The 26,227-nt window shown below is 44.2% G+C and overlaps 1 protein-coding gene across 1 annotated transcript in view; it reads left to right on the top strand.

Moving 5' to 3' along the window:
* Positions 1 to 819: 819 nt before the first annotated feature.
* LOC103368159 (attractin-like protein 1) overlaps positions 820 to 26,227 on the top strand; it is a gene marked incomplete at its 5' end in the record, with an annotated part of 246,604 nt that continues 221,196 nt past the window's right edge. The window contains 6 exons of the mRNA XM_008296425.1: positions 820 to 1,003; positions 5,662 to 5,816; positions 20,891 to 20,975; positions 22,126 to 22,340; positions 23,356 to 23,474; positions 25,854 to 25,986. Coding sequence (XP_008294647.1) covers positions 820 to 1,003; positions 5,662 to 5,816; positions 20,891 to 20,975; positions 22,126 to 22,340; positions 23,356 to 23,474; positions 25,854 to 25,986 — 891 coding nt within the window. The remainder of the gene's footprint in view (positions 1,004 to 5,661; positions 5,817 to 20,890; positions 20,976 to 22,125; positions 22,341 to 23,355; positions 23,475 to 25,853; positions 25,987 to 26,227) is intronic.

The raw sequence follows: 26,227 nt of genomic DNA, 5'->3' as shown, positions 1-26,227 counted from the left end.
CTAGAATGATCTATGGAGCCTCTTTCTTTACTCTACTTTCCACAGTCATGGCATCCTGAGCACACCAGCTCACTTAAAACTATAAAAGAAAGCTCCACCGTGCACACTGACAGGCCAGTTCTACCCTTAAATCTGTGTATATGAGACTGTTGTCTGCTTGTTTTGCTCATGATGTGTTTTCCAGCAGATAAAATAAACCATGTGAACACGTTAACGAGGCAAAAAAAACGTGATCTTCTCTGGGCGGAGTCTGTAAATGACTAGAACGTGGTTTATGTTGGTGTCGAGGTCTCTGAGTGTTCAGGATTTTGTTCAGCCAGTGGTGTGTTAAGATATTCGATGCAGATTAAATTAGATAATTAAACTTGCACCTCTTCCAGTTCATTTCGTGTCTCGGTGTCTCTCTCGGGTCCTTTCGGGGTCTCAGGATGCTTCACTGTTTTCCAGGTTTTTGAAGCTCCTCCACCTCCTGAAGCTTCTGTTTGTCTGCCTTTGTCTGTCCTCTGTCGCAGCCTCCTCGGATGATGTAATCCTTTCCTGTTTTTAATAACCTTTTCCAGGCACCTGTATTAATCTGTATGCATAAAGGGGAGCTTTTAAATTCACAAAACTCTCATTTTCTTTGGCCTCTGCCGCTGCTTGGCTCACGCTCTCCCTGTCCTCCTCTGTTCTCTGCTCGTGCTCCGTCTCACCTCTGGAAATTAAAAGTGCTTTTGCTTTTTTTTTTTTTTTTTGGCACAAAAGCGGGAACTCGCCGAAGCATCAACGGCATTTCAAGCGATCGACTCTGATAACCGGATCTCCCTGTTTGTGTCTCAGGGTCCAACTCGTGGCAGGTGGTGTCGGCCGGCGGCGGCGTGGTCCAGGGAGGCTACGGCCACAGCAGCGCCTTCGACGAGGTCAGCGGCTGCGTGTTCGTCCACGGAGGCTACAAGGCTCTGAGCAACAACAAGTACGGCCTGGTGGACCACATGTACCGCTACCACGTCCACACCAAGACATGGTGAGAGCACACACCTGACACACCTGCAGGTTCTCTGCTAGCAGCTTGGTGCTACACAGATGCTAAAGTCCTGCAGACACACCTGATGTCCTGACCGGCTGATCTGGTGCAGGGCGGCTGTTGAGTAGACGTCTTGTTCTAAACGCCTTGAACGATGAAGGAAAGATGTGAAGGAGAATTAATAGGAAAACACTAAAACTGTGTCTGAAATCAGTCCCTCCTCCTCCTCATCTAGAAACTACTATGTGGTAAAAAAAAAACACTTCAAGACACGAGTCGAGTCTCAATCATCAGATCAGTTCCAGCTCTAGTCGTGAACCCACAGATATTTTAATGATAAATTCATATTACAAAAATAACGTCTGACGCATCACTTCCATTAAACACATTAATACCAGCTAGTATTTAAAATTTGAATGTTTTTGTGCCGTAACTCCTCGATTGGTCTCCAAGATACACACATGGAAAACATGTTCTGTAGAAAATACATCCTGACGCTATAAAATATGTCTGAACACGATGAAACTACCATCAGAAATCTGTTTAGATGTCACCAGTTGTCACCGATTAATTCTCTCGTCTGCCTTTTATCGTCCTTTAACGCAATGCATGATGGGACGTGTTACTTGTTGGAGACCGCCATGGTGCATTGTGGGAAACTTTAAGTGACTAAATAAGATGAAAAAGCTGTAATTTAAGATTCTAACAGCACTACAAAATGACAGACACACTCTCTATATATAAAACTTATGCTGGTTGGATTGTGGGACATTCTGTCTTTTTTATTTATAAGGAGGGAGCAGACATCCTGCGCTGAAGGAGAGAAGATAGGAAGCCCTGACACATCTCTCTTTAGCGTTTACCACCAATGCAGGAGCTGAATTTACGTGACTGTTTTCCCTCCCAGTTTCTTCTAAAACACGCCTTGAAGATAACTCCAGCGTGCACCACGATGCTCGTATTTTTAACAAATAAACGACAGAAGGAATTATTTGCAGCTCCTGATTACCTGCAAGTTTGAAAGGCAACTTATTTTGAAATAAATCACCAGAACGACTCCGTTTATCACAGCCAGAAACTGTAAGGACTGAAAGAATAATTAGATTTTCTCTGTTCTGTGGAGAAAATTTCATCAAAATCACTTTATTGGACGATTAAGATTAAATTGATTGCTCGTAACAGATTCTGCAAATAACTGCTCTGCACAGCGGAGAAGTCGTGAGTGACTCGGCTGTGACAGAGTCGACACGAGACGGCATGAAAACAGATATAGAATGTAAATAATAAAATATGTGCAGGATGTAGAGTCACAGTTTTATTTTCTAAATATTGGTAAAACTGGAGAAAATGCTCATTTGTAAAAACATACAGCTTTTATTAACTTCTGTCTGATTCTAAGCTCAGATTCTGTGAACTTTCTGGACAGAACCTGAACCCAGGATGGACTTTTAGCTCATTTTGGTCGTTAAATCCACTAAAAGCACGTGTTGCTCTCGGTGTTGATAGAGAGAGGAATCATTTAGTTCTTTCTGCAGCTTTGAGCGGCAGCTGCTTCCATTTCCACCGACTCTCTTCCTTTCTGTCGCCGTTTAGCTCGTTTGAACTCCTCTACATTTCTCTGACAGCTGACGTTATTAGCATCTCTTTAGGTTTTACATTCGCCATCAGATCATTACAGTATTACTTCCACGCTGCTGCTTCTTTAGACGCGATTAAAATCACTTTTCCAGCCGCTGGACGACTCATCTGGACCAGTTTCAGGCTGTTTTGATGATTTCACGACAGATTTCTTTTGACGCATTAACAGCTGCTGCGTCATAACGCTTCGATAAAAACCTCCTGAGAGCAACAAGTCTTCACAGCGACTACTTTTACTTTTGTCTTGAGTAAATATTGACGCTGAAATCCTTTAATTTACTGAGTTGTTTACTTAAACTGAGCGACGGCATTTAAATGAACCTGTAATTATAAAAGTAATGATAATTATTCTGTTATTACCGTGGTACAGATTCAACCTGACAGAAAATACAGCAGCATAACTTTGGTTTCCTGCCCCAGTAGATGCTCCAGACTGAAGAAGTATTGTGCCTTTATATAAATATGTATGTAACTCTGTGTGGGTGAAGAGAAAGCAGCGTGTGGTGGTCAGAAACAGGAGAGCAGGGTGAGAATAGAAAGCTCTGACAGGAGGCTTGACCTCTGCTGACCCCAGACAGATGGATGGCTGTAAGAGGATGCTCAGCTCCACCCGTTTTCACTCCGTATACGTTCACATGCGTGTGCACTCGTCGGTATGCACACGCTAACAAATGTGCACACGCAACCCGCTGCCTCTCCACGGCTCTCGCTTTCCAGCTGGAATTCACAGCCGGAGTCGGGTGTCACTCGAGCTGTTGGACTTTGGAAAATTCTCCGAGCAAAATGCTTCTGGTTACTTTATACGGCTCCGCACTGATATTAAGATCTCCGCTCATCTGTCAGCAGAAAGCTGGTGAAAAGTATACCCCGGTATGATAAAGCTGTGTACACGGCATCTATATGTTGGTGGTTTCCAGCTGCGTCAGTGTCAGGATCTACGGATTTGTTTAGCCTTTAAGTCCCGTCGCACACACCGGCCGAGTCGTAGCTCACGTCAGCTGCACGTGGAGCTCTGCAGCAGTAAATATGTAGTTCAGAGGTGGAACTTTGCTGCACTTAAAAAGAGTGTTTTATCAGTTTAGAAAGATAAAAATCAAAATTAGATCTGTTTTCTTTGTGCTTTAGTATCAAGGCTGCAGTTTTAGAGTTTGCAGCTTGCTCCACATCAGTGGTTTACATTCAGAACTCTGTGGAGTCCAGTAAATTCATCAAAACACCCAAAATACAGCAGTGCAAAGCAATTAAGCACATTTAGTCAAGTGCAGCACTGACCCTACTTTATCCTTCCACTCAAACCTTTAAAAAAAACAAAACAAACTCAAACACTAAAGCAGTGGTTTCCAGTCTTTGGAGCTTCTTCATATGTATTAGACTCACATTCATACGTCTGAGTTGTATTTCTCGCCAATAATGACCTGTTTTTTTTTCTCTCTCTAAACTCTTGTTTCATTTCAATAAATGATCCAATATTGCAGCAAAAATCAAAGATCAGAGACAAAGACCAGATGACAGATTTGTGTGTCAGAACTTTGTTTTTTCTCCCATCAATCATGTGACAACCCGTCACATTTATCTGCTGCTCCTGTAGATTAAACTGGATGTAAAGTGTTTTAAAGCTGCAGCAGCTCCAGCAGTAACACGCCGACGCTTCAGTGTTAATAAACCAATGACGCCATGTTTAGGGACTGAACTCGTGCTCTTACTTAAATGCTTTAAATATATTTTGCTGTTGTGTACTTTTAATTAAGTAAACAATCTTAATACTTCTTTCACCACCGTGAGACGAGAGATGAAGCACACAAAGCTAATAAAAGTAGAAATATAAAGACAAATAAATAAAATATTTTTCAATTTTTTTAAAATTAATTATTTTTTTTAATTGTTGTATTTTTTAATTTTAATCAATTTAGTTGTTTTTTAAATAAAAATAAAATTAACTAAAAATTTTTTTTTAAAAATTGTTTTATTTATTTGTCTTTATATTACTACTTTTGTTATCCTTTTCTTTTATGGATTAATGTTTTTATTAATATTGCTTTATATTGCCACAATATTTATTATTTATTTTATTTATTCTTCTTTTTATTTCCACTTTTATTCTATTTTATTATGCTTTTACTGATTTATTTTTATAACCGGGCCCTCTCACTGCTCCATAGAGATGTTAGCTTCGCGCTACGAAATGCAGCAACAACAAACCCATCGGATGCTGAAAACCAATCAGGAAGAGACGATGAGTTCTGTTTCAAGAAAAAAGAATTCAACCAATGTTGGTTTTTGTAAACGATAACGTGTCAGAATGAGACGGATCTCTAACTCTGCTCATCTCCACATTTCGAGCATGTTCACATAGTCTTCACAGGATAACTCTGCTGCTCACATGTGTTTAAAGTCTCACTGAAAGAGCCGATGAAGGCAGAATGAGATAAGATAAGATGAGCCTTTTTAATCCCACAGTGGGGAGTTTTGCTTTTTTACAGCAGAAAGGAATCGTGGCAACTTTTAAGGAATATCAGCTGAGAAATAAAAAATAAACCTAAATATAGTGGTTCTAGTTCTAGAAATAACAGTATGACACATATCAGAGTCAGAAACACTGAAAGAACAGATTTTTTCCATCTATTTTGAACAGATTTGTCCTGAAGCAGATCAAAAGATTGCACATGAAACACAGATATTCATAATTCACAGCTGTGGATGTGATGCACTGAGCAGCATCAGCGCCGTGTGTGAACTCAGGCTGGCTGCAGTAAACCAAGGAGCCACAGTTGGCCTCCGCTATGAGACCTCTGACCTCCAGGAGGTCACGCAGAGCAGACCCAGACCTCCAACAACGCTGCTGTCTTTGTGCGCGATGCAGGAACAGTTGGTATGAAGGTCGGTCACCGCGGGCCGGGTCACGTGCTCAGACGGACGCCATCCATAACACGTCGTCATGGACACACACACACAAACCCACGTAGCTGACAGATCAGCGCTTTCCTGATGTCGCTCACAGCGCTGACTCGTCTTCTCTTCAGGCTGATCCTCAGGGAGAGCGGCTTGGCGCGGTACCTCCACTCGGCGGTGCTGCTGAGCGGCACGCTGCTGGTCTTCGGGGGAAACACCCACAACGACACGTCGCTGAGCAACGGAGCCAAGTGTTTCTCTGCCGACTTCCTGGCGTACGACATCGGTAAGTCTTAAATACACACTTCTTTTTGACTCTGGCTGGACGTTTGGAGCACGTTTAGGTGAAAAAAAACTGCAGTTTCTCAAATGTCCACTTGAGGCTGGATCCAAGGGCGAGTCAGTCCCCATAGACCTCCATGTTAAAATGTCCAACTTCACAGCAGAAATAAACACATTCAGGTCCTGGTATGAGGATCAGCTTTTGGTCTCTACAGCTAATGTCACCGTCCATGACACGTTTTGATGTAACCCAACTATTTTAGTTGTATTCAGACCTAAAGTTTTGTATATTAGAGGGTGTTGGACAACCAAAACTGACTTTTTTTTTTTGCACTTTTCTCAAAATTTGCCAGTTTTCCAGCTGACGTCTGAATTCTCAACAGTACATTTGAATCCCCATATTGTTCAGTGGCTGCTGTGGCTCAGGTGGTAGAGCGGGTTGTCCTCTAATCGCCATGTTGGCGGTTTGATCCCCTCCACAGTCGAAGTGTCTTTGGGCAAGACACTGAACATGAAAGTTGCTCCCAATGGCAGGCAGGAAGCTCTGCCGCCATTGCTGTATGAATGTGATCTACTCTCACATGTACGTCGCTTTCAATAAATTAAATTGTAAATTGTAATTGCACTGCCAAATCGTACCACGGCACACCAACACGAGGCTGCACCCTGCGTTGATCTTCTTATACCATCATGCATTGCTGCCAGGTTCTTTGCTCTCAGTAGAAGAAGCGTAGATGCTAACATTAGCTGCTAGCGATTTTCTTACTTGTTCAGAGCGAGTGGTGAGAATAATGTTCATTAGACATCAGTCGTGGCTTGTTTTGCCCTCTGAGCAGCAGGACTTCAACAGTTATTATTAAAAGCATGTTTAAGCTGCTCAGTCACAACTGTACATATGCTGCTGGTGCAGTGGCGTCGCTGCTGCTTTAGAAACAAACATTTGAAGGTGTTGATAATTCACAAATAACATCTTGCAGATTAGTGTCGGTGGAAACGGTGCAGCCGAAGCTGTTCGTAGATGAAGTCACTTGTGCACAGATTCACGACATAAAGTTTAACCTCCATGTTGTAGAGAGACAAGAGAGACAGCATGTATTTATGCAGAGCTATCATCACTGTGGTTCACATGGTCTCAGATGTGATGCAGATGTTTGCTTATGCAACAGAGATAGTTATAAATAACCGAATTACGCAGCAGCTTTACATCCAAGTCGTATCCAAGATGTCTGCCCCGTTGTTAATCGTCCATCCGACCAACTTACCCAAACTGAGCTCCTGTTGCTATTAAAAGAGCCTCGTGCCTCTTTTTAAAGTTGCCGACTTGTCACCTCCATCCAACCCTGATGTGTTTTAATTGACTGAAAGTGACGCCAGATCCTCTGAGTTTTTCTGATCTTGTGGCTCCTGTGATGATGTGATGGGAGTCAAATGTGTGACTGGAGAAAGTTTTCAAAGCTTTGCTCTGAAGCTGAGACACCGAGGCAGTTTCTTTAAAGATGTCCTGTCCTCAGTGCTGATCTGATACCAGTCACCGTGTTTTCTATTCTACTGATTATAAACGAGGATCTGTCTCATACATGTTCTATCCTCAGACTTTATATAGACTTTGTATGTTCTCATTAGTCATCCAGCGTCTCAGAGAAACACACATGTGCATACAAATGCTGTTTTTACAACTAATGTCTGATGTGACTCAGATATGTGCAGCTAATGAAACACCCTAAATAGTACACGCTGTATGAAAGAGAGAGCACAGAGCTCACTGTACTGTAACAGAGCCAAAAATAAATACTACATATTCTTACGGAGACTGTGAGAGAGAAAGCAGGAGTGTGTTGGGGTGCAGATCCTGCAGCACAGCCACAGAGTATGGATGATTAAGGATCCCATTAGCCGGTCGCACCATAGACCAGATGGCACGAGGATGTTTCCACCCCTTGACAGGGACGGAGGAGTGGAAGGAAGAAGGGAGCTCTGGGAGAGTGAAAGAGGGATTATACCAACTCTTCACAGGAGGCAAACAACAGGGAGCAGAGAGATTAGCATGCAGAAGGAGGGAAAGGATGCACAGAGAAAGATGTATGGATGCATGAGAAGGTGGCGCCTGGTGCAGAGTGACGGAGACGTGGCTGCAGAAGCATGATGGTCAATCTGATGGACGTTGTTGGAAGTTGCACAATTAATATTATTCTATAACTGCACCGACGTGGACATAATTCCATCCCATCAACAATTCTGATAACCAGTCATTTGTCAAACACTACCGGTTTGTTGAGGATGTTCCGATCCGATCTCAAGAATCAGAATCAGAGCCAATCAAGGGGTTTTTAAAACGACTGCTATCGAACCAAAGCCCGATTAGTCTGCCGTCTCACTGGTGTCGTAAAGGGAAAGCACAACTTGTGAAGGCTGCAATTTTTAACGTTCTTCGCAATTAAAAATCTGCAGCATTACTAATCAATGATTAATTAACTAATAACACAAATTAGGCACAGTGGACATTGGTCCTGTGCTGTAATTGCAGTTTTTATTCATGAATGCGGCTCCGTCACATGCTGGTTAGGTTTCTACTTACAACAAGCAAACAGAAACGATGACACTGACCATCGAGGAAGGAAGGACTCAGAGGCAGGATGGATGGATGGCAGTGGGGTTGTTCCAAACAAGAGAAATAAAATAGAACTAAACAGGGCCTAAGTCGGCTCCTACTGTGAGGAAGGAAATGGAAAACAAAGGCCTGGCTAAATAGTGGAGAAACAAAACCTACAACGGCACCAACCCATAACCCAGTGGACTAGCAGTGTACTGGTACCCAGTCTTACCTCAGGTTTACTGTCCCACCACAAACCTTCCAAGCTGACAACAGGATCCAAATGGCAGCAAAGCAGGAGGGAGAACAGCGGAGCTAGAGGGCGTTTAAAGGGGTTTCCTCTGTCCTGATTGGCTGATTGGCCAGAGTGTGAGCCAATCCTCTGCTCTTCAGGAAGTGGAGACACAACAAACCTTCCACTCTGCACCTATCAGTGCCACTAGGACGTAGGCCAGCGTTGGGTGGAGGCCATCAAGCATCACACAAGTCTCTGTCGTGGTGCCCGTTGCCGTGGTACCCGCTACAGCGCTCACTGCTTGGACACTTGGAACTGCCTGTAGTCTGAGTGACTCATCTACACTATATTTTGTAACTTTACTGGACTTGACATGTGCATTATGGAGGACACTGGTATCAGATGAGGACTCTCTATTCGGAGACACTAAATATTAAATTAATCTGATCGGACTGGGAGGCAATAAAACTTGGTTGAGACGTCTCTACTTCTTATAGCTCTCAACCTGAGGTATTTACTTCTTCTGCCAGTTTAACAGAACGTCCTTTGAATCATCTGATCAGGAATGAGAGCTAGACCAGGGCCTGAATACACCCAGGAACACCACAAAGAGTCTAAAGGTGTTGACCCAGCCTCCATAAGTCCCCAGATCCCAAACCACAGGATCCACAGCCGATGTCCCAGTACCAGACACCCCAGGATGCCCCCCACTAGTCCTGTTTCCACACTCCGATCACTTCCAGCAGCGTGAGGGGCTGACCGGTATGTTTTCAGCCTGTTTGCCTCGAGGTCAGTTTCCTCCTCCTGGGGTTTGTGTGTCAAAATGCTGAATAGCCAAGAGGATCTACATGGACTCTAACCACCGTAATCACATCGTGAGTAATAATAATTGCAGATGAAAAATGTGCTTTTAAGATGAGGGAGAAAAAAAAAGCTGTTTTTCTTTTCAGAATGTGTTTGTGATTCAGATCGCTGCCCACTTTAAAGCCGGTGTGACAGACAGAGCAGGATTGGTTGCGGTTCAGTGCCGGACATGAAAGCATCGGACGGCGTTACTGGACGCAGCGAACGATAAATAATAGAAGAGAAAGCAAACAGCATTACAACCAGTTCAGGGCTCTCAGTGTGAGACGAGACGTAGCCTCAGAACCATGTACAGTATGAAGCAGATGTGAACAACTGACGACGGTGCAAAAAATCCCGACAAAATACGACATTACGTCTGTTTAAATGGACTGCTGGGGGTGTTAGAGGTGAGTTGGGAGACTGAGTGGTGCAAATGGGGCTTTAATGTCGTCCATGGTGGTGAAGGGGGGGTTGGCTGGTCGGGTGGAATCTGCAATCAGAACCGTGACTCTGCAGCTCGAAACACACGACCACGAGGCGATAGTTCTGGTTCTGTTGGGTTTAGTCTCTTCCTGTCACAGTGCAGGTTCTCTGGACTATTAATCCCATCAGTCCCCTGCATTAATAAAGCACCAGTGTGTGGTTTGTAGGACCATTTGCTTGTCACGTATTGTTTTGACGGTTGGTGAGTGGTGGAGATTCCCAGCCCTGGTCGCCTTGGTTACGCTGTTGTGTGTTTCCACCACAAAATGTTCTCTGGGGGTCAACTGGCTGGTTTACCCATGTTTAGGTTCTTTGGGCTCACACGGATCAGAGGTTCCTGCCTAAAGTAAACACCACGGCACAGTCGGCATAGCAGGCTAACCCACAGAATGACATCTCCACGTAAACCCATAAACGTATGTCACGGGAAATGATCGTGGAGATGCAAACCCATGCGTCATGTTTTCAGTTTCTGTGCAGATCGGAGGTGGGACTGCAGCTGTGCAGTTCAGGTTTGGTGGAGACGGCGATGACGAGTTGCTCTTTCGTTTTAACGTGGTGGGAACCGAAGCCGTAGAAGTTCCTTCCCCCGTGACGCCGTCATCTTCTTTATTCTTTATTTGGATCCCCATCAGCTTCCACAAGGTGGTTGCTCGTCTTTCTGGGGTCCAGTCACAAAACAACATCAAAAACACATCAATTTAAAATCACAGAATATCAGCGAGACAACATAATTTAATATCAACCCAAAGTTAAGAAAAGTGTTGAAAAAAAATCAAACATTGCTAAAAGAATTTCATCCATTAAACGTATAGAAACTGGATCTGGTTTCATTCTTATCTTAAGGATTAGAACTTTAAATGCACTTTTGTCTCAGAACGTCCTTCCAGCCTCCTGGGTGGGTTTTATTTACGGCTCTGCAACGGCCTGATAGGTACCAGTCCAATCAAGGTTATTTTTTCTGCCAATCAGCAGCAGCCTTTACCCACGTTGACGCCGGCGTCGCATCGCCTTAAAGTTCAGATTAGTTTCACCCACGTTGCCTGTTTACGCGACATGTCACCAGAGTTCGTTGACGTTTTCTTGCTGCTGGTTTCTTCCTTCCTTCAGAATTCTGGTCCACTAGTTTTGACAAAAGGTTCTTAACTTACTCACATCATCTGTTGAGCTCAGGTTAATTAAGTGCGAACAGTGCGACACTTCAGGTTTCGTCGTGGCATTATCAGTTCGCCCTGCGTTGGTCCGAACCCGTCTGACTCCTTCTCTGCCTGGTACCAAACAGAAATGTCAACTTTATTACAGTCCGCTGGCGTTTGGTGGAGTGGAGGGATTCAGAGGTCTGGACCCGGCCTTCCCTTCATCGTTCTTGTCACCCTGTGCTGTAATTATGGGGGAGAAAAGCTGGCAGGGAGGATATTGGTGAGTATTGGTGAAGCAGTGGATGTGAGGAAGAGAAATAAAGAGTAAATGAAGGAGGGATTAAGGGAGAGAGTAAGAGGCAGCGCGGCCTGCGAGAGACAATAAAGGTGAGCCAGGACGAAGCCGATAATAAGGTTGTGAATAAAAGGCGATAAACAATAAAGCATTTGTTCAGCGAGCCGCCCGGTCTTAATGAAACAAAGTGGTTTTGCGTGCGGTGCTGTTTTCGCTCCGGCAGCACAACCACAAGACACGTGTGCTTTTATTTGTCCCCCAACTCGGCTCAAACACACCCCTGTCTTCATAAATATCATAATTTATTCATCAGCCCTCGTATCGGCCCCCAACTTTATCGTCCGCTAGCCGGCTCTCTGTTAGCGCAGAGCCAGAGAGGAGGAGGGTTACAGCGATGCCTGGATGGGAGGAAGGATGATGAGCTGGAGTATGAACGAGGGTGTGAGGCGATGGAGGCTGTAATAACTGGAACGATATTTGTGTTTATTACTTGTGTGAATTTTGTATTCATGTGTTTAAAAGGTATACCTTAAACAATGAAGAACTGAGATTCCTGTTCCCCTGTTTTACACAGTACAGAATATATAAACAGTATCTGACCTGACGCCCTGAGCAGCAGCATCGACCAGCCTCCATCATAAGGCTGGTTCTGTTGTAGTTGGACAGAACCAGAGTTTCTACTCTTTATGATGTGTTAAGCTGTCTGCTGAGGATGACTTTGTGCCTCATTTTTGTCATATAGGCATGACAGCAGTCTTCTCATCTGACAAAATGCATTTTTTCCATTTTAACAATATTTAAAGGTTTAGTTTTGGCACAAAGGGGACTTGGTGAAGACTAAAGACACATCATGGTTTGGATGAAGAACACTGGCTTCTTAAAGGTCTCAACATGTGTAATAAATCATCTCACAAGAAAATATTACAGAACTCACAACCGCTGTTTTTAACCCGTGTTTGGTGGCGTTCTATATATTTTATTTTTGTATTATTGTTATTATATTTTTGAAGATATCTTTTGGTCATTTTTGGCTTTATTAGATAGAACAGAGAGAGAGACAGGAAAGTGTGGGGAGGAGAAAAGAGGAAGGACCTGCAGCAAAGGGTCATGAGCGGGACTTGAACCCGCTGCATCGGGGCCTGTAGCCACCGTACCTGGGTCGCCAGCTCAACCAGGTGAGCTACAGCGGCGGCCCACGTTACACATATTCTTACTGCAGAGCAGCAGCCGTGTGGCTCTGCTGGTTCACATGAACGAGCTGCCGTTCAGTCACTGTTTAATTCTGACAAGAACAACATGTGAATGAGAACAGCTTTATTGGGAGTTTAGGTGTATTTAAATGCAGTTTATGTGAGCACAGGGAGCAGGAGAGAAGCTGAGTTTAGGCTAAACTGAGTCCCAGCAGGTGAAAACACCCAGTCCTTGTTTACTGGTTTGGAATTTCTCTTAAAGTTTCTGCTGTCGTTCAGCGTTAGCTGCGTTAGCCGAAGGTCTGTTGTTGTGACGCTGTGGTTGTTTCCCCCAACTTCAACCCATTCAGATGAATCAACCACTGTCCCAGTAAAGACAGCTGGTTTGATGTGTTTGTCATGCTGGTGTTTCCATCCTGTGACTCCGTTATGGGTCCAGTCTCTGTGGTAACCGCCGTACAGCCACCGCTCATCTGATGGGTGACTGTCAGTCCTTCTTTTTCTCTCAACACAGATTAGCAGCACATTAGTGGCATTTAGCGCTGCAGCTAATGACTACTTTCACTGTGGCGGTTACTTTCTCTGGTAATCGATTCTTTGAAGTGTCCACAAAATGTCACAGGCGACGGTTTCCTGCCGTACAAGACAACATGTTGGAATAGCTGCAGACTGAAATCAGGAATATTCACTTTACTGTCATGTCTGTCAAAGAAAACATCAAGTTTTCATGTTTATTTCTTTAAAAAACAACAACAAAAAAAACAGACGGAATTGATTATTCATTTATCAAAATGTTCTGCTGATGAACTGATCACTTATGGGACGAAGCCTGTAGAGCCTGTAGAGTGTCAGAGGTTCTGTTCAGGAGCGGCCCGCCGTGTTCTGGCTGCGCTGCCTTCGTCTCCTACAACCCAGAGAGGGATTAAGTGGAATTAAAGTCCTCGGCTGGGCCAGCACGCCGACTGTTCGACACACTGAGGGTTAAGATGAGCTTAAAGAAGGAGTTTAAACCTGAGCCAAGTGTCTCAGCTCTTCATTGTGCTCCGCTGGCTGTCCCCTCCTCATCACAACAACTTTAAATAAATCTTTACTTTCTCACCTTTGACAGCTTGTTGTCTGACTTTTCTATTTTCCTGAATCTGAGACACTGATGACTTCATTGTTTTACTGCTTCTCTTAAAAAAACACAACATACTTTCACCCTGAACACTTTTCTTGTTTTAAAGCAGTTGTCATTAAGTTTTAATATATTAAAACTGTGTCTCGATTAGAGCTGACAGGAAACACAGAGGACTACGTGGATGTCAGTCATGTTCCATATTTAACATCTTTTACGGGACAATGACATTAAAAACTACAAAAACCAGTTAATGTGGATGCAGCTTGCCCCAGTAAAGTGTATTTAAAAATAATAATAATAAAGTATAGAATTTAGTTATATAGTTCATTAGTTATAAACTTTCAGTAACTTAACAGAAATCGAAATTCCGAATGTTGTAGTAAAACAAATAAAAATAAATAAAAAATAATAATTAAATTTATAAGTTTTGTGAAGTTTGCTGCTTAGAAATGTAGAATTTTCTCTTTTATTTTATTTATTTTTATTTTTCACAGTGGAATGTTAAGGATATTAAAAAAATAAATAAAATCAGAACAATAAAATGTTAAATGCATGTTTTTATTTTGTTGGTTTATTAAGTCACATATTTGTGATTCATTGTTCTGTGCGCTGGTTTTTGGCTCCGATATTATTTTGTAAACGTTTAAGAGAACCTGCTTATTCACCCCATTTTTCTTTTAACACTTTGTTTTTCCAAATTAAAAAAAAAAGAAAAAATATCAATTTCCAATCAAGTTTCTTGATCTTTTATTTTTATTTATTTATTTTTTAATTATTTATTTTTTGTTTTTACAAACTACTAACTGCTAAAACTTGTAGGTTTTTGGTATTTGGTGTAAATTCAAAGGGACAGTTGCAGGAGTTCAGTTATCTGTTGGGAAAATCCTACAAAAAAATAATAATAATTAATTAATGTGATATAAATACCTGTTTAAATTTCCTTAAATTCTTTTTAATAATTTCTCACAATTGTGTGATTTTATATCTGAAGCTCAGTTTTCAATCAAACTTTTTGTTATTTATTTTTTTGCACATTTCACTGTGTGGTTCTTCTTAAACAAGCTCTGCCCTCCGTCTCATCTCTGCAGGAGATAATTAATTAGTTCCACCTGTAGAAGTCACTTTTCTCCATCCGCTGTCTTCGTTTGCTCCTCCACGCCTCCGTGATGCTCGCCGCGAGGCGGTGGGGGGAGTCTGAGGCACTAATTTGTTTTTGTTTTGCTGCGCTAACCTTGGAGGGGCGACATGACGTTATTAGCTTCTGCTGCTCTTCTGCTGCCACACATTAGATTCGGGTCGACGTGGAAGGCACTTTTCATTTGGATTTAATTCTGCCTCTCCCCTCTCCAGCTCTCCTCCCCCTCCTCCTCAGCCCTGCCACCCTCACACTTCTAATTAGATTTTGGGGGAAAATGAACTCTGATTAAAAACGCGGGTCCTCTCCAACTTGACACGCTGCATTCGTGCAACCCACACAGCGAACACACACCTGACACACACACAGGCCTGTGGGAGGCCCGGCAGGCTGGCAGCTTGTTTTGGAGGATGTTGGGAGCCGTGATGCATCGAGGAGCAGACAGTGGCTGCCGTTCAAGCCTCCTCCTCCTCCTCCTCCTCCTGCTCCTGCTCCTGCTCCTCGCGGCCTTCTTCATCAAGTCCTCCATTAGTGCAGATCAGATCAAACTGTCAATCAGCGGAGCCGCCCGCCGCCTTCGATCTGAACCCGTGATTTCTCCCTCTGTCCCACCATGCATTATTAACACAGATTTTCTCATATCCTGAGAGGAAATTAAAATCCGTGTTGATGTGTGCGTCGACGTGTCTGTGTGTGTTGTGGCTGATAAGTATCTGCCGAGCCGGCGGTTCTTCTGTGGACGAGCTGACAGCTTGTGGCTGGTTGAAGCATGCAGAGCTCCACGTGGCCAGAGGACCGGATCAGGTGTCAGCTCTGATCTTATTCCATTCAGAGGTTTTTAGAAAAAGGTTCTTTTAGCTGCAGCTGGAGGTCAGGTGAGAAAACTTTATCACCACAACGGGGCTCATGATTCACATGCATGAATCACAGCTCAGCAGCACAACAACGACTTCACTGTTTAACAGACTCACAGCGTCATCAGCCAGCTGTACGGTGCAGCTCAGGTTTAGGGAACATTGTTCTTACAGTTTAATACTTGGTTTGATCTCTACTGTTTTGCCAAAACTCTTGAGGGGCCTAAAAGAAATGTCAGAATCTTTGATGCATGTTTGTCTTTAGTCTGAATCCAGAGATGATGTTTCTGCACGGCTGGACTGCGTTCCCAGCTATGTTCTAAAGGAACCTTGGTTTCTCCCTGAAAGTTAAGACGTGATGTCGTAGGAAAAGATTATAGTTTGAAGGGACGACAGAGTCCATGAGGGGAAGCAGGCTGGAAATCAGACTGCTAGCCTTAAGTCTGGGGGTTCATGTCCCAGCTGAATACAGTTCTCCCAGATAATCCACAGTTTAAGTACGTTGAAGTTATTAAAATCAATCCAGTGTATGTGCCTGACCACTGAACAGCTCTGCAGTGCATTAAGAAATAAAACTAGAAAGCTTTACACCTTTCCTGCTCCAGCAGGACGCTGTAGTGTCAGAGGCGAGGGTGTACTGTGGCTCCACAAGCTCCAAAAGACAGAAAGAAAACAGCTGGATTCATAGACCAGCTGCAGTACCTGGTTGTTCCACTAGGTGGAGCCTCTCCCTGTTTAATCCTGTAGAGACCAGAGGAGGCGTCACTGGACTGTGGGAACCATCACGCTGGCATCAGAGAGCGTTGCTGGGTTTAGTTTGCAGCAGGCACCATGACAGAAGCTCTGATGATTAATGACCACCAGGAGGAGCTCAGTGTTCACAACGAGCTGGGATTTAACGGCCTGCCTGGATCCCAGTGACGAATGAAACAGAGCCACATGTTCCTGGACAGAAACAGTCAGGACCAATGTCCACTGTAGATTAGATTGATTATTGATTGGCAAAGCTGCTGATTATTATTTAAGAAAATTATACTAAAGCGTGTCTTTTACCTTCACACACCTGTGTGACAGCAGATGGTTGATGCCAGTAACACATCCTGATCTTTGACATCCAATCAGGACGTCCCTTATTCTGTAGACTCACAAATTCCACATCATCTAAATTAGGATCGGTTCACAGAAAAACAGCAACAGAATAAAATAAATGTAAAGATGCACTGATTTGAAACGTATCTGTGATGAATACGATAAGATCAGATTTAGTCCCACAGTTTACATCAGTGACAACAGCACAAACATTTAAGGAACGTATAAAAGATTAAAACAAACCAAAATAGTACTACTATAAAAAAAGTACTGCTTCTAAAAACAACTCCTACAACAATACCTACTGCACATATCAGTGGTTTTGTTCAGGTTATCATGATGAATAGAAATATGGCACAGATCGTATGCAAATAGAGAACTAACGAATAGAACATAATCTGGCATCATAAAAATAATAATTAGGAATCAGTTTTGTTGTTTAGGATTCTTTGGGAGATGAAGCAGCTCAGTGTTTCCTAAAAGAACTGATTGACCACATTGTGTCCTAATACAAAGTTCAGATGACATTTTAATGACAGTAAAGACTTTTAGAAGTAAAATCAACAAGTTCAACGTGTCTCAACGTCAGCGTCTTTTGTTCCACAGCTACCTGCCGCTGAACTCCTGTCTTGTGATTCCTTGCGGACCTTGTAGCTCATTTCGGCGCTCAGAGTGCCAGAAGTGAACAATATTTAAACTTTTAGCACCACATGTGCTGCAGGCTTCAGATGGATTTTACATGACACGTCGCCGTGCACACCTGGAGCCCCCGCTGGGTGATGATTACCTGAGCAGAGGTGCCACTTTCATACGGCTTATATTAAAGTTTAGCTGACGAAACAGCTGTGTCCGCGCCCGATCTACAAATAGATTCCACCGGGATGTCTCGGATTCAAATCCCCAGACCTGCCTCAAAGTGTCTAACGAGCTGCAGATTCACCCGTTTGCCAGCTTCCTCACAAACTTCTGCATCTGTTGTTACTGCAGCGCACAACTTCTAAAGCCTGTTGGTTATCTGTGTCGTTCATCGGTTTATAAAACTATATCGATCCCTCAACGACAAGCCTGAAGCTGCTGTCACACATGCATATAGATGTTCTAAATAAATCAGCATTATCGATCAATATTTGATGAATTTTCAGCACAACGTGGACACGCTAGACGTTTGTCGTTTGCTGATGTTCCTGTTCTAAGCTACAGACTCATGATTCAGGTCACAAAGGGAGACAGCAGCTCTATTCTGGTAGATTCTGACTTGATTAAACTAATTGATGCTGGCCGGACGTCGTTAAGCATCACAGGAAACTCTGTCATGGTGCCCCTTTATTGGCTGAATCCCCATAATGCTCTCTGCTTTCCAACTCGGTAGATAGGATAAACTTTAGTTGTACATGTTACAGCAGCTGGATACCGACGAGGCAAAAAAGAAGCAGGAAAACAATTAGAAAAGTGCATCCATCCATCATCTCTACACCTTAATCCTCACTATGGGGGGCGGAGCCTATCCCAGCTGACTCAGGGTGAAGGCAGGTTCACCTGGACAGGTAACCAGTCTATCACAGGGCTACACTTAGAGACAGACAACCAAGCACACTCACATTCACACCTACGGACAATTTACAATCACCAATTAACCTCAGCATGTTTCTGGACTGTGGGAGGAAGCCGGAGAACCCGGAGAGAACCCACGCTGCACGGGGAGAACATGGAGACTCCACGCAGGAAGATCCCGGGTGTCCTCACCGGGACATGAACCGGCGACCTTCTAGCTGTGAGGTGACAGTGCTAACCACTGAGACACCTGCAGCCCTATGAAAGTACAATAAGCCTTAAAATAAAGATATAATAAAGGTTAGACAGTGCACCAGTCATGCAGGGTTTACATATGGACAGGTATGACATGGAGGATAATGTTGCTGCAGTCAGAAACATTCAGAGGATTTCGTTGCCACACCGAAGCACTAGACACGGTTTCATTCAGCTTCCATCAGCTGCCGTGCTCCTAGCCTTGATTGTATCGGCGTCGCTAGCCGGCGTGCTAATCCGTGTGACCTTTAACCCCTGGTGCTGATGAACTCGGTGCTCTCGGTGCTGATTAGAACGACCCTCCTCCTCCAATCCCATCACCGCGTCCTCTGCCGACGCCCACGCTCTTAAACAAGCGCCGCCAATTAGCGCAGCGCTTAACGAGGTCATTAGCAACCTGGTGTCCCCGACTCCACCGGCTCCGTGTTTATGTTCAGGAGGGGAAGGCTTATACGGCTAAATGACACGTTTACAGTAACACAACACTCTTTGTCTCACACAAGCACACACACACTCGGAGTCATTTCCACACTAATACGTTGGGAGTACGGCGGGTCATTAAAACATCGGAGAGCTGTAAAACCCGAATAGTTAAACACACAGAGCTGATAGCTGCAGTGATAACCGGAGAGAGAGGAAGAGGAGGGAGGTGTTTTATGGTGATATTTGGAGGTAGGAAGTGTTTTATGAAGTCATCTCCCAGATTATCTTCCCTATCTTCTCCCTATCGCCATCATTTGATGTGGAAAGGTTACGATAATGAGCTCTTATGAAGTCGGGGGAAGGGTTTGAACCGCGGGTCGACCGATGCTGCTCATTCTTCCTGCTTCAAATAACTTTGGTGTTCCTCACAGCTGCTTCGATTTGCCTGTTAAAAATGATGTAGTGTTGAATAATGTACCTCAAACACCATATTATTATAGTCGAGTGTAGAAGCAATCTGCTGAAAAGTTTATTCTTACAGCAAAATGTTTTTCAAGCAACGAAAAAACACAAAATTTTTTTATTCTTATTTATTATTTGTCTTTTCAGAACATCAAATGCTTCATGTTTTAATTGTGAGCTAATGTTCTGATGAGTGACCGGCGTGCAGACGACAGGTGAACAGCGACGGTGGGATGCTCGTATGTCAGCAAGTTGAAAAACAGCTTTTCCCGTTATGAGAACAAAGTGAGCAAAGTGGCCTTTTCCCAGGCCACAGCAGACATACAGGACCAGAAAGCTAAACAAACAAACAGACAAAACAAAAAAAGGATTCCCAGCGCTACATCATGCTGCAGAAAGGTGTGTGAGTGTGTGTGGCGTGTGGAGAGGTTGGAGGTCAACCAGCTCAGTCTCTTAGCTCTCATCCTGGCTGAGGTGAGGAACTGGTCCCAGATTATTTCTGAAACCTGCTGGACTGAATGAATCTGAGTGTTTCCATTTGTACAACATGAATCATGTCCGTCGTCCACCTCTGAATGAAGGAGGAGAGGATGACCTCCACTCCTTCAGAATGAGTCCTTTGGCCGCTATCATGCGTTGCAGCCGGGAGAAGATGGCGAGTATCGGGTCTGATGGGAGGAACTGTTTGTAAGCTCTGGAGTACCAGTCAGACATTTTGGACCAGAATCCAGACAGCGAGGGACAGAAGCATGAGAAAAGTGCACTCTGGTGCCCGGCAGCTGCCACATGGTGCTGAGATGGAGGGGTAGATCTTAAGGGGCGGCTGTGGCTCAGGTGGTAGAGCGGGTTGTCCACTGATGGCAAGTTTGGCGGTTCGATCCCCGTTCCCCCCGCATGCCGAAGTGTCCTTGGGCAAGACGCTGACCCCCAAGTTGCTCCAAATGGCAGATTAGCACCTTGCATGGCAGCTCTGTCACCATTGGTGTGTGAATGGGTGAATGCGAAACACGTTGTAAAGTACCTTGGGTACCGCTAAGGTAGAAAAAGGCGAGAAAAAAAAGGCCATTTACCATTTATGCAGTCTAATGGAATCAGCTGGTGTCTGCTGTTGACCGAACAGGTCCGGACTGCAGACAATCAAGTCCACAGCCAGTTCCTTCTCCCAGGCCTCCCTGATCCCCACAGAGGAGGCGTTACATTAATCAGTTTTTCATTTTTACTGTCTGCTTTAAACTGGCACATATTTCCGACTTTGTGAAATCCCAGGTGTGGCTTCACCTCTGATTCGTCTGTTTTTAAACACCTTGAAGGGTTTTGCTGTTGTTGTCATAGAAGCTGCACCCTGTTTCTGCTCTTATTCATGCAGCCCAGCACTGGTGTGTTTCTAATGTGTTTCTGTGCTCGTCCTCAGCCTGTGATGAGTGGACCGTCCTCCCCAGACCCGGACTGCACCGAGACGCCAACCGCTTCGGACACTCCGCCGTGGTCAGCAACGGGTGAGTTTTTCTCCTCCATGCTCTTCCCGGGCTGCACTTCATCACTGCCACACTCGGTCGGAGGCGTAGAGTCGAATATTCAAGTGCAGCAGCAGCACACCTGAATCCCAGATCTGCTCGCTTGAGCTGCGACGCCGAAGCTCAAATGTGGGTAAATAACATAAGCTACCATCGCGCTCAATTACATTTATGCAAATAAAGGCGCATCTCTTCACAATGCATCACTCCTTGGTACATTTTTACATTCCTCTTGATGTCTTCCTGCAGTGTCCTCTAAGTCTAGAGCGTCTCGGTTTGACTTTCTTCTCCGGCGCTCCTCTTCTCCGGTTATGGTTTTTGTTGTGCAGATTGTTTATGGATTGATCTCTTTATCTCGGTGTTATATTTAGCTTCGGTTTACACTTCTCCTCCTCACTTCTCCCTCTGCCGGCTCCTCTGAAGCTCTCTGTTCACAAACTTTGTGCCTCTGCCGCCTCACCTCTCGCCTATATGTGGATGTTCCTGCTGCTGTCTAGAACTTTCTTTGCACCTTCTCCATATGGATATATACCCACATGTGGTACTCTTAGTTAACCCATATTTAAACCTCTGCGGCTGTGCGTTTCTCTCCCACTACACTATTTCATACAGAAAAGTTGGTCTCAGGCTGCGGTTTCCCTGAATTGCAGCATCACCACCCAGCCGACCGTTCATTTATAACAGAAAGCCTGCTGTCTGGTAGCTTCTACAGTGTGTTCTGATAACAGAGGAGTGTTTTTCTCTCCTTCCAAGCAAAGACTACAGGACATTTTATTGGCAAGTAAAATGTAAATGTCAACCGCTCAGCGAAACCTGAAATGTTTGCGAGTCCCACCGCAGTGTGGAGTGACTTATTACTGAACTCAGAGACGATGTTCTGACCCTTTAACACCGTTTAGCCGCCAAAAAGTCGGCTTTGAGCGCTAAAATGTCAGCTTTGAACTTCAAAAGACCGGCTTCAAAACCACTCTTTCCCTGCTTCCCCTCCAACACCAAAGTTAGGGTTTATTTTTTGAAGGTTCTGTCTGAACGCTCCTCCAGCTGACAGCCGGTTCTTGTCTCTGGAAGACGAGCTCGCTCCAACCACAGCTGTGTGTGCAGGTTTCCGTCATCCTTGCATCCTCTGTTTCAGCTCCATGTACATCTTTGGGGGGTTTTCGGGTCTGCTTCTGAATGACGTGCTGGCCTACACCCCTCCGTCCTGCCGGGCCTTCTCCAGCCCGACTCTGTGTGCTGCTGCCGGGCCGGGCCTTCGCTGCCACTGGGTCAGGACCGGCTGCGTCCCCTGGGAGCCCAGAGCGCCGGAGCACACATCTCCTCCTCCTCCTTTCTGCCCTCCACAACCTGGTACGTTGCACCGAGATGCTGAATCCGTTCTTTGCTTCTCCCCTAAATATTTCCACTGCACTGTCAACATGGTTTTTTTCCTAGAAACACACAATCACACACGAGCGTTCCTCCCAGAAGGCTTATTTTTTCAGGAGAATAACAATTACTCCGAAGGCTGCGGGTCCTGAAGTTTGTTTGCATACCGTAATTATAGGAACAGAAGGTCAACGCCGCAACAATTACCTCATTTTAAAGTAATTAGGATCGGTCGGAGCCAGATGTAGATGCAGCAGCTCTTCCAGGTATTCTGCTTCAGGCGCTTCGCTGCAGGTTTGAGTGGAAAGTAATTACAAAAATGGGTTTTACTGTCAGTTTTTAATAGAGCACAAGTCCGCGTGGATTGACTGAATTAAATTCTGGTGGTTTTGTATCACATATATTTTTTTTCCTACTGTTTCAGGCTGATTTGTGTTTATTTCCATATTATATTAAACACAGTGAGCAGATGAGCAGAACTTCTTGGATAATGTAAAACAACTCACCCACACACAAGTGTGAGCAGAGCAAGAGGCTGCTGGTTGGTTTGCAGCCTCTGTGGGAACAAACTGAACCAAACCGCTGCAGGAAGATCAAGATGGCTGCTCAGACTGCATTAAAGAGCCTTGAAGAGGTGGAGCGCTGATGGATGTCATGACAGATGAACATGTTCCAGATTCTAATCTCATGTGTGTGTTTGTTCTACATGAAACAACACAACACGCCGCATAGCTGTCCTCTAAATACCTGGTTATCCAAATATGGTAATCGCTGCTAGTTTGTCTTCCTGAAAGCAGTTCTCGGCCACATGTGGTCACCACATGAGTGCCAGACACACAAACTCTGAGTCACAACTTTGCTAATTGAGAAATCAAACCTCTAACACGTGGCCCCTCTGATGCGGATCGATCGATGCTCCTCCGATTAGATCCCAGTGACTCATGTTCACAGTGAAGTCGTTAACGAGCGCGCTCCGTTGGTTCTCCTCCTCCTCCAGACAGCACAGACGAACAGTGCTTCCGGTTCTCGGACTGCGCCAGCTGCACGGCCAACACCAGAGGATGTCAGTGGTGCGAGGACAGGAAGTGCATCTCCGCATCCAGCAACTGCACCGTGGTGAGTCTGTCAAACGTTATTACACCACACGGCGAGTGTTTCAGTGGATGGGGAACAGACTGGAGGATTCTGGTCGTTTTAGAGCCATGATAGTAGTTGGAGAAGGTTGTGGTGGTACAAGAAGAAAGACCATACGTTTTAATTCATCATCTAGAGAACATCAAGCGATCTCCGTTTCCTTCTCTTCCTGTCCGACCAGCTGCATGCTCTCTCACCACCTTCACATCAAATCCAGCAGGTTTTAAAACAGCCTGAGTCGACCAAAGCGCTGCACGTGTTCACAGATAAGCAGCAGAAAGACATCAGGAAAGTGTAAAATCAATCCAGTAAAACAAAATAAACAGCATGTTGTGCAGCAGCTTCCTAAAATAAAAATAAATGTGAAATATTAGAACCATTAAGAGCAGGAGAAGGCCAGTAAAACATATTTGTTTAAATCTATGAGTTCCATCTGATTGGAGGAGGACATCCATAAACCTCTTCTTCTCCTCGTCTTCACCGTCTTGTGAGGATCAATCAGAAAGTTCAGAGGCTGCGTCTATGAAACTCACAAACTGAACTTGATTTAACTTTGGCCGCCGTCCCTTTTGAAGTTCGCCTCCTTGTGCGGCGATGCGGCCGCTCGAAGTGTGTTTTATGTGGGAAAACGGTGTCGGCAGCATTAACTTAGTCGAATCAGGAGCCAGAATACTTGATGGAGACGTTCCTAAACAATCCTCAGCAGCTGTTTTCTCACTGATGGAAGGTCTTGAATCACTCAGCTGTTGTTGTTGTTGTTGTTGTCTTTTAGCTCCTCCAGCATGTCAAGCATCAGAAACTCATTTTAAGATTTAGGATCAACAGGTTTGATTCATTTATCGAACCTGTTTTACATCAATCTCGTCCTTCTCAGTGCTTTTATTTTCTGTCCTGTCTGTTCCTGTCCTGACCCCTGGCTGCCCGTCTGTCCGTCGCTGTGCGTCCTCGTGTGGCTTTGGTCTGACTCTGTGTGTTTGTGTGTCCGTTAGCTGACTCTGGAGCTGGCCCAGCAGCATGGCGGCGCTCTGTCTCTGTCTCCACCTCCATCCATGTTGTCTGAGCATCAGCTGAGCTTGTGGAAGCACGGAGCCAGAAGGAGAGGACATGTGTGTATTATTATTATTATTATTATTATTATCGTCTCTTGTTCGGGCCGCGGGTCGGGTCGAGGTCAGACCCAGTCAGAGCAGCGCCTCGGGTTGAGGCTGGGGTGAACCTGAGTGTGAATTTACATTTATTCCAAGTATCTTCAACAACTTTGATTAAAAATATCAGAAAAAGAACAACAAGCTGTTAAAAGACGGTCATCAGCACCAATCAGATGGTTTTTGAGGGAATCTAAAGCTGCTTCTAGTGCAGCAGTTACAGAGCTGTAAATCACAAAACAAACAAAAACAAAACAAAAAACATAAAGCTGAATGTTTTTGTTTATTTATTTTACAACAAGTGGAATCGGCATGTACAAAAACATGTTTCCAGGTGCTCACAGGTGTTACCAATACTGACAAAAAGTGGCTTTTGCAAATGCTTTTTATAAAAACTGTTTATATTTGGGGAGTTTTAATGAAATATCACAATTTTAAGCTGAGTTTAATTAAATAATTTTTTCTGGTAGAAATTTACGCCACACATGATTAGTTGGAGAACTAAAAAATCCTTTTTGTTTTCACCACTTGTGGTTCTGATAAAATGTGTAATTTTGCCATTTTTAAAAAATAGATAAAACTCACATTCAGAGGATTTAAGAAAATATTAAAATTATTAAAACTTTACAGGCAGCCGGGTCCATTTTTAGTAATTTTATCTGCAGAATATGCATCAGTTAATGAAAACAGATGAGTAAAGTCATGCTAAAAGGTACAATTATCTGAAATACATAAAAAAAAAATCTAGATATTAACCAAAGCTCAGCACTTATACCTTTTCTCTTAACGTAAGTTTTCACAAATTTCCTTCAACACCTGTTTTCTTTGTGATCTTCTGCGAGCGACCAGAGAAACAGGAGCAATAATGTTGGAGGTTAAAATGTCACGACAGAGTTTATGTCATCGCCTTCGCTCTTAAGAAAGGTTTTATAAAGGATTGATTTCTTCTGTTTAATGCACAGCATGTTTCTGACCCTTTACTGGAACTTTTTAATCAAACAAGCAGCGTAAATGTTCAGTTTGTAAAGTTAAACATGTGTCTCGCTGCAGCGTCTCAGACTTCCAGAATAAAACTCCATCTCAGTGTCCTTCGTGTTGATCTGTTGTTTTACTGCATGTTGTCCTGTTGCACGTCTCATCGGTCTCTCCTTCTTTATTGAATTCACTGCTGACGGTAAACTTTAACTGGAACGATGCTGTTTCCTGTGTTTCGCAGTCGGTGAGAGACTCGTCCAGGTGCAAGCGCCGGGAGGAGCAGGAGTGTTTCCGGCTCGCCAACTGCAGGAGCTGCTCCCTGAACGCCAACTGCCAGTGGGAGGCGCAGCAGCAGGAGTGTCAGGCGCTGCCCGGTAAGAACAAAGAGACAGAGAGCGTCGCTGCAAAACAGAACAGAGGCAGCAACAGTTTAGATGCACAGAAAGAAACGTGCACGAATAAAATATAAACATCTGGTAGAAATAAAGCTTTGTGCAGGTTGATCTATGAGAACAGTGGAAGGTTCTTTAAATGATGGAACCATAGAAACACACTGCTGAACGAGAAAGTCATTAAAGTCGTGCAGACATGACGTGTGAGGTGCAGCTGCATGTA

The sequence above is a fragment of the Stegastes partitus genome, unplaced genomic scaffold (genome assembly GCF_000690725.1).
Source record: "Stegastes partitus isolate 25-593 unplaced genomic scaffold, Stegastes_partitus-1.0.2 Scaffold1127, whole genome shotgun sequence".
NCBI classification, from domain to species: Eukaryota; Metazoa; Chordata; class Actinopteri; family Pomacentridae; genus Stegastes; species Stegastes partitus.
Note: the sequence above shows the minus strand (reverse complement) of the source record. Positions and strands in the feature narration are given on the sequence as shown.